The 14,450-nt window shown below is 37.4% G+C and overlaps 1 protein-coding gene across 1 annotated transcript; it reads left to right on the top strand.

Annotated features, from left to right (window-relative positions):
* The first annotated feature begins 1,144 nt into the window (after positions 1-1,144).
* Positions 1,145-10,994, top strand: LOC128384378 (interleukin-13 receptor subunit alpha-1-like). The gene is made up of 10 exons (XM_053343928.1): positions 1,145-1,195; positions 4,489-4,622; positions 6,258-6,420; positions 6,575-6,674; positions 7,342-7,508; positions 7,634-7,764; positions 7,985-8,126; positions 8,875-8,974; positions 10,478-10,562; positions 10,655-10,994. Exons 1-10 carry the CDS (start codon positions 1,174-1,176, stop codon positions 10,748-10,750), a joined length of 1,140 nt encoding a protein of 379 aa, XP_053199903.1. The 5' UTR covers positions 1,145-1,173; the 3' UTR covers positions 10,751-10,994.
* The last annotated feature ends 3,456 nt before the right edge of the window (positions 10,995-14,450 follow it).

The raw sequence follows: 14,450 nt of genomic DNA, 5'->3' as shown, positions 1-14,450 counted from the left end.
CAATATCTTCAAAGACCTCTGCATCCACCTCAGTCCCTGTCTCCCTGCGCCTTCAGTGACTGGTGGAACTGAGAACTTCAAGAAAGCTATAACAAAACATAAACAAGACTTCAATCCATGCTAAATGCTCAATATTAAAGCAATAGTTACATTATTATTTCATAGTATGGTGAACTTGCAGGTTGTTGGATTGTGTATCTGATGAGTTTTGAGGGAGGGCGTCCCATTTACCTCCATTGTGTTCAACTTTGTGGAAAGACTGTACTTTGGATAAATTTGCATTCAAGTTTTTCATTTTACACAATATGGAAATGAACTGTAATATTCCTGTAACACTTTATTCCAGATGCCATTAATCATGAATCAAACATGTTCTGGGAAGAAATAAGTGAAAATTTTACTGTGATTATTGTTTGTTTTTGTTTACAGTAGTTTATTCTTGGGACTTCCAGGGGCCCAGGGTGATCCCTGCACTGCATGTAAAGTATGTTGGCAGGATGAAGCTTCAGTTCCTGTCATTTACACAGAAAAACTTTCTCACAGTTGGGTGAAAATGTACAATCTGTCCCTATCTGCATGTTTTTCCTCAACATGAATTATCGGCTTGCCCACTCTCTGTTGTTGTTTTCTGTATGAATCCATTACCATTCGGGTAATCAGCTTAATGATTCACAGACTCATTTGGAGCCTGACGACTTCCTGGAGGGATGGATGGATGCTTGTGATCTGGTACATCGCACTCTAGATCACACGCATGCGCGATACGCCTTCATTAAGAGTGGCACAGAGGCAGCTTAGGTCTACTGCTCATAGGCGCTCACTTTATTTCCACATATGAAACGATGCACAGCTGTTAGGACAGTATATTGGTGAAACTGGTTCTTTCTGAGTCATCGCCGCTCCTTCCTCACCGACTCCGCCCAGTAGAGCCACCGATACTCTGACGGTGCCCGTGGTTAAGTGTCTCCTGGTTGCGTTCCTTTTTGCTTTTGCTTTTTTGTTGTTTTTGGACTTACTGTGGCTCGAACATTTTGTAAAATCCTTACAACAGTGATTTTTCCTGGCTTGGATTTAAGGATTGAGGGAGTTAATCAGTTGTATTAAGCGCTCAGACTCCTGGGGGACACCATGAAAGGAAGTTTTTTTGCTTTTCTGACATACACTGTGGTGATCATGGCTTTTTCCTGTGAGGCAGGTAATGACTCGCCGTCTGGTATATCCTTTGTAATAATAAACTACATTAAACTTTTTAATCCTGTGTATTAAGGTGTTTGTAGGTGACAGTACAGCCAAAGTTCAATCACCGCTGCTGGAAAAAGTATCCTTAACGAAGTAACACTATTAATACCAGCATGTAAAAATAGTTTTTACAAGTGAAAAATGAGTTGAAATGAGTTCGTACTTTTACTTAGGTGCTGTAAGTAAATGATGGATTTATCTTATAATGAAGTATTTTTACATTGTGTTTTTGATGCCTTCACTTAAGTAGTATAAGCAGTGGTTCTTACAGTGGGCCCTTGATGGGGCTCCAGGAAATCATTTATTTTCAGTGTAATTCCAACCATAGGTAGCACGATGACAGAATGGCTGTGACTATTTTGGTCATGGGTTTGATACATTTTTCTATAATAGATTAAATAGATGGGACGTAGAGGGGTCCGTGGTCTAATTTGTTTAGGCTTTCTGGATGTAAAAACGTCTGAGAACATTGGGCTTAGAGATCTGAGCTCCTATTCCAGCACTGCAGATATGGCGTAACACCGGGTTTAGTGACGCACTCTGCTCTTTTGATGCGGTATTAAAAAAAAAAAAAAAAAAAAAAAAAAGTGTGTGTGGGGGAGGGGGGTGGGGACAGGTGAGTAAGGAGAGGGAGCATGTTGTAAATGTTCAGACACGTTGAAAGTTAGAGGTTTGGAAAAGTGTAGCCAAAGCATTGTCCATTGGTTATTAGCTCAGTGATTTTTTTTAATGAAGATTGACTCCTATCTTTTCCATTTGTTCATCTATAATAATCACTTTTCATACTTTTATCTGCTTATTCCTAATTCTATTTCAGGATCATGCTGAGAGATAATTAGCTCCAGTTTGTAGGTTGCCAGTTCTCTCATTGGTTTTAATGATAAACAAAGACTAGAGCCATAACCTACTGTTTTCCTTTGATCTGGAGGAATGTTGTATAGTTTTAAAGACATTTCAAGACCTCCTTAAGACTTTACTGTCCATTAAATATGACTAATATTTATGTTGTGCTACATTTCACATAAAATGTTCACCCTGTAATACTGTTTATACCACTTGTTCACATTTGATGGCATTGTACTGTATATATGAATGTGTATGAATTGATTTTATCTTTTAAAAAAAAGGAATTCAATTTAACATTATATTAAATTAGATTTCTGTTTTTTCAAAATAAAATCATTTTACAGTTTGAACATTTTTGAGGAAATTGTTTGCAGGTAAAGGCAGAATACATCACATTTACTGATGAAATACATTGAACAGAACAAACATTTCATCATATTTAATCTTTCAGATTCAGTTAAGACTGACTCAGACATTCTAGGAAACACCACACAGACACACACACACACACACACACACACACACACACACACACACACACACACACACACACACACACAGTCAAGGCTCAGAAACAGGAACTCAACCAACGACTAGGCAGAAAGAACTGTTCTTCCATCATTGGGATAACGAATGGATGCATTATTTTAAAACACCAGTGCAACAAATTAAATATAACCAATCTACTGGAGGGAGTGTGATGAATTATATACCATCTTTAGTCATGTATTTTCGCTTCTGCCCAGTATTAGAATTCTTTTGGAATAACATACAGAGGGAAATTAACACTATGTTAAATTATGTTATACATTTAAACACAGACTTTGTGCTGTTAGGTAAAGTAGTAGATCAATAGTAGATTTTGTTTTCCTTTTTCTATTTATTATTATTTTTACTGTATTTAACTTCAAACTTAAACCTATGGACTTATGGCATACAACAAATGAAATGAAATCAAAGTTGAATTATTTTTCTTTTTATAAATAATTTAATTTAATAATAATTAATTATATTTTATTTTCTAAATTGTCCACAATGTGCTGCAGTAATCTGAATCTGCACTGTTGATATGGCAGCTGATTTGCCTTGGCTAATTGCTGCATTGGTAATTATGCATCATGTTGTGTCACCAGTTTACTCACTTAACCACATTACGCAAAAAGAGGAAGGTCAACACCATGCGGCAGGATGTACATGCGGGAAAAATGTGTGAAATGAAGTGATGACGAAAAAGAAAATGAAAAACAACTTCTCTGCCAGACAACTGGCAGAGAATCAGGGGCCAAGAGAATCAGATGAGAAGGTTCAGGAATCAGGTTGTAAGTGCTGGAAATCTTAACGTAAAACAGAAGAAAATGTGGCGAGGCATTAGTAGCGATGGACGGGTATATGTGCTGAGAGACTGGTGAGGGAATAAGTTACAGGTGGGGAAGAGAATGAGATCACAACATGTCTTGAGGGTGTGGCAGGATCTGAAATGACAGGATAATTAATAACCATGAAAACAAATGAGAAGATGTGTAACTGAAATTTAAATACAGGAGGGAGTGTGGTGAATTATATGCCAAGGGAGGTTAGAAAGCATTTATGATGTCAATTCATACGGAACACTAGTATCCTTAGGCAGGTATCCACTCCTGTGTAATTTCCAGCAAATCTATCAAGAATAGCTTGTAAAAGCCGTTTACCTGTGATTTTCCCTGGAAGTCTGTCAAATAAGTTCACCTGGGAGATGACTTTGTTTATTTAGTGAACACAGACTACTGTATCCTTTCAGAAATACGATGAAGATCTTGTTGTGGGTAATACTTATGACACAGTTCTGCTCTGTGATTGCAAGAGGCACTGCCAGTCAACAACCACGATTGCGAAAGTAATGCTAACATAAATTGCCTTATGTCACAATTGAGCCTACTTAACCACAGTCTGTTGCACTGTGATTATTTAGTTCAGATGAAACAGGAAATTCATCATTCATGTCTTTTGTGACGCAAAATGGATGGCATTATTAGCCCCCTAGGCCCGGGGCAAAAATTAACTTCTTTGCACCTGTTTGAAAAAATCTGTAGGGTTAAACCAGTGTCATCTGTGAATAAGAACTGAATGAAATGTTAACTGGAGCTAACTGTAACCTTTGGAGCCTATAAAGTAATAATGTTTATTGGGACCATTAAACCATTTGATGTACTGTGCCAGAGTTAGTTTATAGCTCATTTTCATTTGCAGTCCCTTCAGCAAGTAAATTAAACATGTAACAGCACAAAAACAAACAGTATGAAGCAAACAACACACAGGATTAATATAAAACACAACGCTACACACAATAGCACATTATGTAAAAGCATCATTAGTTCTGAACAGGTGAGGATCATTTTAATTTTTTTTAAAATTCTCATCCAACAGATCGCCTCCCTCCGCCGACAGGACTGTCATATGAGTGGCTGGACAACTTTACCATCAATATATCCTGGCAGAAGCCCATCACTAAAGTGGATCACTGTGACATTCTATACGAAGTCCAACAGGGGGAGGACATGGTAGGAAACATGATGACTTGGGGTACGGGGGGGTCTCAGTGTCCGTAGGTTAGGTTGCAGCATCAGCGGAGAATTAGCCCCACTTCACTAACAGATAGATGTAGCCCATTAGCTACAGATCACATACTTAAAATTACATTACAACCAAATAGTAGGTTTAATCCAGGCAGCAGTTTCACTTAAAGCAGCACTCCACCAGCTTTAGATGTCAACTTTAATTTGCTCATCATGAAGACTGTTGTGTACTGTGCTCTGTGGGAGGGCTCTGGAGGGAGGGCTCATACTCCAAAATTCTGCCAAAGAGCTATCAAGTCGGATTATAGGATGTGTGGGAGCATTTTCGGGATATGTTATTCTGATTGGACAACACTGCTGTCGGGTGGAAACCTTGTAACTCTGTATTTTATTTTGGATATACAAGGACTTGAGAGACCATAATCTCCCATCATTGAGTGCCCCCTTCTGCTCAAGAGCCCCTGGGCCCTTACTCAGATTATTAAATCGCTTGAGTTTTCCCTTCAAGATTAGTGCAATATGGTGCACCCTGGTGGTCGAGTGGTTGAAGCGCAGCGTCCCTGGTTCGAATCTGGTCAGGGACCTATGCTGCGGGTCATTCCCTTCTCTCTCTTCCCCAAAATAAATATTTAAAAACAAAAAAAAGATTAGTGCAATATAAAAATGGCATTTATTATTGGTTTATTTTATTAATTTATTCATGGAGCAGGAACAATGAAAATCTTCTTTTGTCATGCTATTCAAGGAATATCCAATATTTGAGAATGAGCAACACCAACAACACAAAACATGTCTTATATCTCTTTGGTTGATTTTCATTCCCCAAAAATTAAAGACAGGAATCTCTGTATACCTAAGCAAAATTAAGAGGAAAGTGCAATCAAAAAGTGAAAAGCTCCCACACACTGTCTCACTCACTGCTGTTTGTTTGATTATGTTACAACTTTTCAGTCTATCCGACTTTCATCAGGCATACCATGTGCGGCATCACAACACTGCCATTTATATACATACATATATATATATATATACACAAAGGAGCTGCCTCAATCATCCAATGGGAGGACTGAAAAGATCAATCCGACTAATTGATGAGCACCTTGAGTTAATTCAAATAGCATGCATCACATGTCAGACAGTAACATATAAGAATTACAAAGATTTGAAGGATTAGAAACATTTTTAAGTATTACAAGATTTAAAAATACTTAAGTGACTACATATCTACCTCCAAATGATATTCAGGATGTACAGTAGATACACAGTGATTAATTAAGGGCATAATATCACTTGATTGATAAATACCACATCTAATCAGTAGTCAAAAATACAAAATAGGCCACAAGCTAGAGCTAAACAGTGCTAATGATCAATAGACCACCTGTACATTATAACACACTCCAAAAAAGGGGTTCGAAAGGTTTTAATTCTGAAATGGTAAATCCCCTTTGTAATATTTGAAACTTTCTGGCTTATTTATTTATTATTATTATTATTATTATTATTATTATTATTATTTACAGTGGACTTTCAACCTTAAGTAGCTTGAAATGGAAGACAAAATATTTGGATATTTGTTGGAATGATTGTTACTAAAGCATGTGTCTTTTTTCCCTTTAGCGCTTTCGCACAGAGTCTACAAACATCACAAAGACTTGTATGACAGAAGAGTTGGATTCTACTGGTTGCAAGTACACCATTCGTACTGTTGGCAAAGAATTGAAATGTGACAGGACTGAGAGCGAAGCTGTGACCATACCCATTGATACCCGTGTGCCCCGAGGTAAGAGCCAGAAAGCTGCAATGACAATGTAATAACTAGCTGAAGTCGTGTATTACAATTGTTCTTTTCAGTCATTCCTGTATGCTCATCATGCTGATACAGAGTAAGACGTGAATCTTGCTTTATGTGAAAACTTTGTTTTTATTCTGTTCAGCTGAATTGGTGAAGGACTTCAAATGTGTCATCTACCCACGTAAAATGAACTGCTCCTGGATCCCAGTAAATCCCTCCCTTAACCTGACAGTCCACTATAGGTGAGAATTACAGAGCAAGTGCCTTCACTTCATACATATCAAAACATGTGCAGTAAACTGTGAACGATGATATCTGAAGGAATTGTTTTGCACTGTCAATTTATGAGCATTTAACTTGGAATGTTATTGATTCAGTGGAAACTTAACTAAGCAGCAGTTTGTTGTTGTTTCTTTCTACTAAGTGAAGTGAAGTGATAGTAAATGTCAGGTTCCACAATGGAATAAGCTAAAGATGAAAAGGTGACTACAGCGCTCACTGTCAATACAACTATGAGGAAACGATGGGGAAAAGTTCTTCCCGTTGTTAAAGTTTTGTTCCCGGTTCCACTATGTATTTGAATATAATATTACAAAATACAATATTAAGCAAGCCTTGGAGGTTTGCATGGCCTCTCTAGTTCCTCTAGAGCATCATTTTTACGGGAAGTTTAACAGACAAAGGTCAGTGCCAGACTGCTGAAATATCTTCCTCAAAGTGCCAACTGTCAATTATTAATACAGTGTGAAAATTATAGCACATGGACAGACAGATAGTCTGTCAGCATCTAGTGGTGACTGAAGGAATTGCAGCATCCACAGTATGTTTCAGAATAGTCAAAATAGTTTGTATAAACCATCTGTCCCTACTCCGGACTCCTTTTATCACCTCCTTGTTCTATCATGACAGATTTAATGAAGTAAAAGAGGGCTACAAACTACCTTTAAAATCATGTGAGGAGTTGTACAGCAATGGAAAGAGGAATGGCTGTTACCTGAAAGATGCCTTTACCAATCAGGACATCTACATGCTTGTGAGAAGTGAAGCTGGACAGACCACCTTTAAAGCTTTTTATGGTTGGTGTTACTTCTTAATAGTTTAATATTGGTGTCATACAAATTGGGAAAAGAAATATAAAACATTTGCTTTCAAAAATACTTTCATGACCGTTTATTTATTTACTTTTTAACAATCTTCTCAGTGTTCCCTTCACCAAAGATGAACATCACAGAAGAGGGAAATCATCTCAAACTGACCTGGACACGTCCAGAGCATGGAAAAAGTTGTAGCTGGAAATACGAGGTCTGCTACAGAGAATGCAATGGGCCCAGAGTAAGTTGGAAATGTAATTGTTCATCCTGAAAATTTAAAGCCATCACTCTTGTAAATATTGAGTTTTTCTTTTTGCTACACCAATATGATTTTAAATTTGAACACTGAGTTGTGCAAACATTGAAACGTTTACATTGGGGCAACTTCATCTTAACTTAATTAATGACTCTACACCTAATAAAATATAACACTGCCATTCTGTCTGCTCACTATTTTTCAGGAATGCAGAAACTTCACTGCAGAAGAGGAGCCTCTGCTGGTTCCCTACAATAAGAGATGCCTCTATGAGTTCGAATACAAGGCGACTATCAGTAACTACTGCTCTAAGATACCCAGTGACTCCACTGAAGCTCTAACTTATGGTAAATGTCCATCCAATTTTACTTAAAATATTTTTTTCTGTATTTTACCAGAACAAAATTGTATCAAGTCACTTGATTTTTTAAAATACATTTAGACAAGGTAGAATAAACCATCCAAAACTGGGATGATTCTAGATAACTGTGGAAATACTGGTTTGCTTTAAGATTTGCTCCAAAGTTTTACAGAGGAGACTTTAATTCAAGCCTCAGCATGAGGAACCTGCTGAACAAAATGCTTTACAAGATATTTTATATTAATTTCCTTATTAAGTCTTAATGTATATAATTGTGGACTTATATTCCTAATGAGATTCTTTTTACATTCCCAACATTTGCCATACAGACACACTTGTTTATTTGAGCCACCATGTGTACAATTTAAAAATGTTGGCACCCTCCAGTGGTAGCTTGGCAGACAGCAATGAACACTGCTACTGTGTAGAATGGTAGGACTTGCTGTTTCAGTCTTTGCTATTAATGTAATATTTACCTTGACACATATTGAAAATGTGGGACTTTTTCAGACTGCAGCTATTGCAGTGGTTTCTTCACTTTCTTGTGTACTGCAACAGTTTCCTTTTAATAACCACATGGAACACCACAATTCGATTTGAGCAAGCAGGGTGACTCTTTACTACTCTGGTGGGGAATGGGGATTTTTTAGGTTTGCATTTTGGTGTATCATGTCTGATTTGAGAAAAAAAACTTGAATTTGACTTGAGGAACATTTGTTTGTTGTTCACCACAGGTACTAATGCGCCTCCTGATGGGACACTGACTGTGGTAGCCATCGTCATCCCTGTCATTCTGTGTGTCTGTGTCATTTTGTCCTGCTACTGCTTCAGGAGGTATGTTTCGGAAACAGAACTGTTGGCCAAAGAGTTCTGTCGCAAAGTGTCCGTAGACAGTACAAAGTAAATCTCTTGCCCAAATTGGTTTGCATTAAATTGTGCAGTCTATTGCAAGAGTGGATGTTGTAAAGCATACCTTAGTGAAACCGTGTTGGAAGTCAGCAACCATGAAAACATGCCACTGAGACTACTGCTACACCTAAACCTTGTTAAAAAGTTGCTATTGATTGCACCATTCAAGAAGCACAGCAAGAATAACTTGTGAGAAATATTTATATATTAAATAAGGAATTTACTTGCGCACTTAAAACAGGAAGAAACCTGCCCATTCTGGTGAACCTAGCATAGCATGTTAGTGGGTGGAAAGCCGTCAACAAACCTCAGGTATAGGCACATCCGCATTTACAGTGACGCTACAGTAAAATAAAAATATGTAAATGGAAAGGAGTGTTCTTTATTTTAGTAGTTTTCCACAGTCAGAATGAATACTTGCTTTGACATTTGATAACCTCAGATAAGATGTGTCACAGTCATCAATGATAAAGACACAGCCTTAATTTGAGATTGAGATTTGAGATAAAATTTGTGAGGTGGACCTGTACAGGTGTGTCTGATTCACCAGAAATTAATGCCACGAGGAAATAGACATAAATTACCTGCGTAAATATGATGAGTCACACCTGTTCTAAATGAATGTGCGTTCCAGTGAAAAGTAGATAAGCATTATCAGTGCCTTCAAAATACCACACAAATTCCCAGGCATCTGGGAAGTTGTAAAGAAGCTCCACAATGACACAAAAGACTAAGAAGAATAACTTTACAAGCTCTGAAATTAAGGTCTTGCTCTCAGAAATAGATCAACAGAAACACATATTATTTGGTGGTGTAAGTGGTGGAATTACAGTAAGTGTCCCAAGAAAGCCAAAGAATGGGAAAAAAGTGCCAAAAAACGTCTCACAAGGGGAGTCAGCTAGAGCCAAATCACATTTCAATCAAATGAATAAAAGTAACACATAGTCAGTTTGCATTATGGAAAACTGTGGACAAGTCACTTTTTAGTCTCAGCTGTTAATTTTTATATTGTAAACTGGCATTATATCATAGTTTCTACTGCCAATTTAAATGACTGATAATATGCCTAAACTGTCAAAAACTACTTTACTGCTAAAATAATATTTCTACAAACAGGGTAATGTCGCCATGATTATGGATTCCGAAGTGAAATTTATATATCACAACTCAAATTGTCTCCAAAGTTATGAATGGGAAGTTGGTTGTATGTGACTGGTACCACTCATGGTGGTACCAGTCTTCTTATCTAAGATAAAAAGACTTACCCAAATGTTTTCTTATCTAAGAGACAATTCTCAAGTTCTCATAAATCTCTTGCACACATAATTTAAGAAGGAATCTGTTCATACGAGTATTTCTTGCATGAGGCCCATTGTGTAGAACTTGTTGCTTTCTGTCACTGACATGCTTGTTTTGGTGTGTTTGCAGGCACAGAGCCATTATTTGCCCTGTCATACCAGATCCTTCAGCAATATTCAAGGAAATGATAATGAACGGAAACAAAGAACTGAAGGTATATTTTGGGATTTTTTTTTTAAATGCCTATGCTCTTCTTGTGTACTCTCTTTGTCTTCAGAAATACTCATCTTACTTTTCTATTTTTAGGCAAAAAGTAATCTTTACACACCGGTGCCAGAGCCCATCGAACCCTGCAAAGTTACCCTTGTACCTGAAAACAGTGTCCTCCAGCAAAACTCCTGACATGTACATGTACACAGCAATGCCTGCAGTGCTGCTGGACTTCCACTGTGGGCAAATTCATCTGGAACATTTACAGATGAACCTAAAACCAGGCTGGAAAGCTTTGTTTCACTGACCTCTATAGATTGAGAATTTCAAGTCTGTTGCACATGTGGCAGGTGTGGTCAGGAGTGCTCTGTGTTATACATGTGCTATACACACCTGAGTACAATTCTGCATCGCCATCTCAGCAACTGGGTGAGAACTTGAGCCAGATCTCTTTGTCTCTATGGTAGTGCAGAGGTATGCTACTGAGGTGTGTTGGGACAGGGAAATGCTCTGTATCGTTGGAGCTACCCTTAAAAAGCTCCGGGACCTGGAATTACAAACAGGACAAGCATTGTGCTGATAGCTTCCTGTTGAGTACTGAGTAGAAAGATGAGGAGGAGGGCGTGATTGGTTGAATAGAGAAGAGGACTGCAAAATGGGCCAGCAGAGGCTGTATCTACTGGGAACTATCCTAGGGGAAATCTGCTGTGCACATCAAGGACCCCAGAATTGCAAAAAAATACAAAACATGGAAATCAAAGGTGACACCTCTACCTTGGCACAGTGCAATCTTGTTCGTAGGAATGACAGGAAAATGTATGACTGTCATCATGGCAGCTAAACAATAACCAGGAAGAGCAATAATAAGGTGGTGGGAAAGTACATGCTTCTTATCACTCAAAATGAACTCAAATATTTACAGAAGGTCAAGAGCTGCCTTGACTCTTGTGACCGCCATACATGAGGAATGTTTAATCTTGTTTGCATGAATACAAACTCTCTCTTCTATGGATACTACTACTGATGGTATGTCTGCATTTCAGGTAGCATAGGGTCACTGCTGGGATTCCTTTCATCCCATCTGAAAAACACTGCAAGAGATCTCATGCCTTACTGTAATGTACAATTTTAATGAAGAGGTATAGCAACAGTGAAATTTTGAGTATCTGATCATGAAACAAAATTCCTAACATCTTCACTTTCACTTTACTTCTTCTGTTCACCCATTAATATTATATAATGCATGTCAAAGGGAATCATACTTTGTTGTCATTCAGGAAATTTGCATGGACTTTACTGCCAGACACAGATAGGTACAGACTGTATGCTGTCAACAAACAAATGTGCACACTTTGGATGGAAATAATAATTTTGTTTAATCCGATATGTCTCTTGACATGGTATTCAATGGTATTCAGAGATGTTGTCAGCTAAAGCCAGACCAATATATTAGTCAGCAAAGTGTTTTTATTTATAGTTATTTACAATTATTAAAGTCCCAGTGATGTTTATTGATGTCAGTTTATTGTTAAACTGTAACTGTAAAATATCATGCCTCCATTACCTATCTCAATGTCACAAGTGTTTGATGAACACATATGAGGGGTCATTACAAAAAAAACTTGTGTGTGGCTGTCAGTCTGTACTCTCTATTTTTCATAAAGTTTTACTTGGGTTGTACTTGAGAAATCCATTGTTCAGATTCACATTTATGTTGATTTATTCTCCAGTTCTAAATCAATCATATGTGTGTTCATCATGCCACCTTTCTCTTGCTCTATTTAAAATAAAAACTGCTTCCTTTACCCTGAAAAGTGTGTGGGATTAAGTGACATCTAGTGATGACGAGGTAAACTCAAGATTAGATATCTCTCCTGCCTGGTACGCAGGATAAACGGGTATGGGAAAACTTCGGGTGGCCTGTGGAAAAGGACTTGCTATATATAAAGGGCTCCTTCTAACTTTGAGGGAAATGAGAACATAGTGATTCTTATTTTCTGCTCAACTAGACTCTACTAAATTCTATGCACTGCACTTTTAATCCTGCCATTCACCCAACAGGTGTTAAGTGTAGTGCTTAGTGCCCCTATAGTGTCCACAAAAAAAGCAAAAATAATGAATAATAATTCTGAAATAATTCAACTAACGAAACAGCTCCTATACAGTCTGTTGAGTTGAAGACCATGTTCTTTTGGTCAAATCCAAAATGCCACATCACCATGAGTCACACACTCTTCCTTCCTTAAACTGAAAGAGACTCTTTTGTGTTCAGTTGTTTTTGTTGGATACACTAACACTGTTTTGCTGGCTGATGTTCGGCCTTTATACTGCTGGCACTCATTTACTAGTTATTAAATTAATATATATAGGTATTGAGTTAATACGTTAAGTCGTGCGAGGTGCTATTGTTAAAGGGCAGAGCGCGTCTTTAATGTCTGAGGCTGGGTGACAAAACCTACTTTATTACACACTGGTCACCAAAAATAATACGTCAGTTTGCTACTATTTGGCGCTACTTGTCCTTACTTTTATAGAGATTTAAACGTTGTAAGTAGTTATAAGCTTATTTAGATATCATAGCAGTCCTAACAGATCTAATATAACATGACTTCAACAATGCGTATGCTTTTGATAAGCATGTAGGCGCGCACGTTTCCTTACTACGGCACAATAATAAAGATTACAGGGGAATATCTCCGCCCAGCCTCCAACCATTTTTATGATTCCTCCCTTCTCTACTGGAAGTGAAAGTCGAGTTGTAACACTGACGTCCTCATTTTTCTCTCTTGAGCACCCCGAACAACACAGCAGACAGGAACGGGAGTTTTAAAAAAATATATTCTCAAAGGAAAACATTTAATCTTCTGTGGAGAAATCAACTGTAAGGGATTAGACTCAGAAAAGTCTCACCATGATGTTTCAAAGTTTGGAATTTTTCGCTTTACTTGTCCTCTCTGTATCGACTGAATCCCTTACAGGTAAGAAAAAACACTCTTATAACTGTGTTTCATTCTTTCTACTTTGTCCTTGACTTGCTTCCGTGACAGATTTGTTCTTGTCTGATTCGGGATATGTCCGAATAAACTGTTTCCCAGCACTGACGTCAGCCCTGGTAAACGTCACAGTTGAGCAAAACACTAATTAGAGTGGGATTAAGAAAAGTCTTTATACGGATACAACGAAATGAAATCATAAGTAAGAAAAGAAAGAAAGAAAGACAGACAGACAGACAGACAGACAGACAGACAGACAGAAAGGAAAGAAAAAAGTGCTTGTAAAAGAATAATATAAATGAGTAATTAGTACTAAAACTAATTTAGTACTGAACTAACTAAAACACATAATAACTAAAAGAAATCTAATTATACTTAGAAGATATTATAGAAATATGTTTTGTGACATTAAATAACACAAGTGGGAAGTCTGACCAGGCTTTATAATATTTATAATATTCCATTTATAGCCATTAAGTGTCATCTATGGACAAATGTACCATTTAAAGTATTCATACGTGACACACTTTTCATACCCGATCCGGAGATATGAGGAACTTAGTAATGATTTGTAGCTCGTGAATATTGTTCACAACATTGTGATCTGTGACTTCAAGTATGACTGTAGTTGTATTATATTTATTAGGCTATATATATATATAGTCCAAACATGCTGTATGAGAGCAGTTTGTGGAATATCCAAAGATTCTTTGACAGTTCAGACATGTTGATTAACCAGAGCTGCTCTTCTTGATGATCACATAATCTCAAAGAAGCACTCTTCTTGTTCATGACTGTACATAAGCAAACCTAATGATATGAATGCACAGATCAAATTAATATTAAAAGGTAAACTCTGTATTTTCTCTTTCTCTACCTAAGGCAACATCTTAGCACCA

The sequence above is a fragment of the Scomber japonicus genome, chromosome 22 (assembly GCF_027409825.1).
Source record: "Scomber japonicus isolate fScoJap1 chromosome 22, fScoJap1.pri, whole genome shotgun sequence".
Lineage (NCBI taxonomy): Eukaryota > Metazoa > Chordata > Actinopteri > Scombriformes > Scombridae > Scomber > Scomber japonicus.
This window is presented reverse-complemented; position numbering and strand designations above follow the sequence as displayed.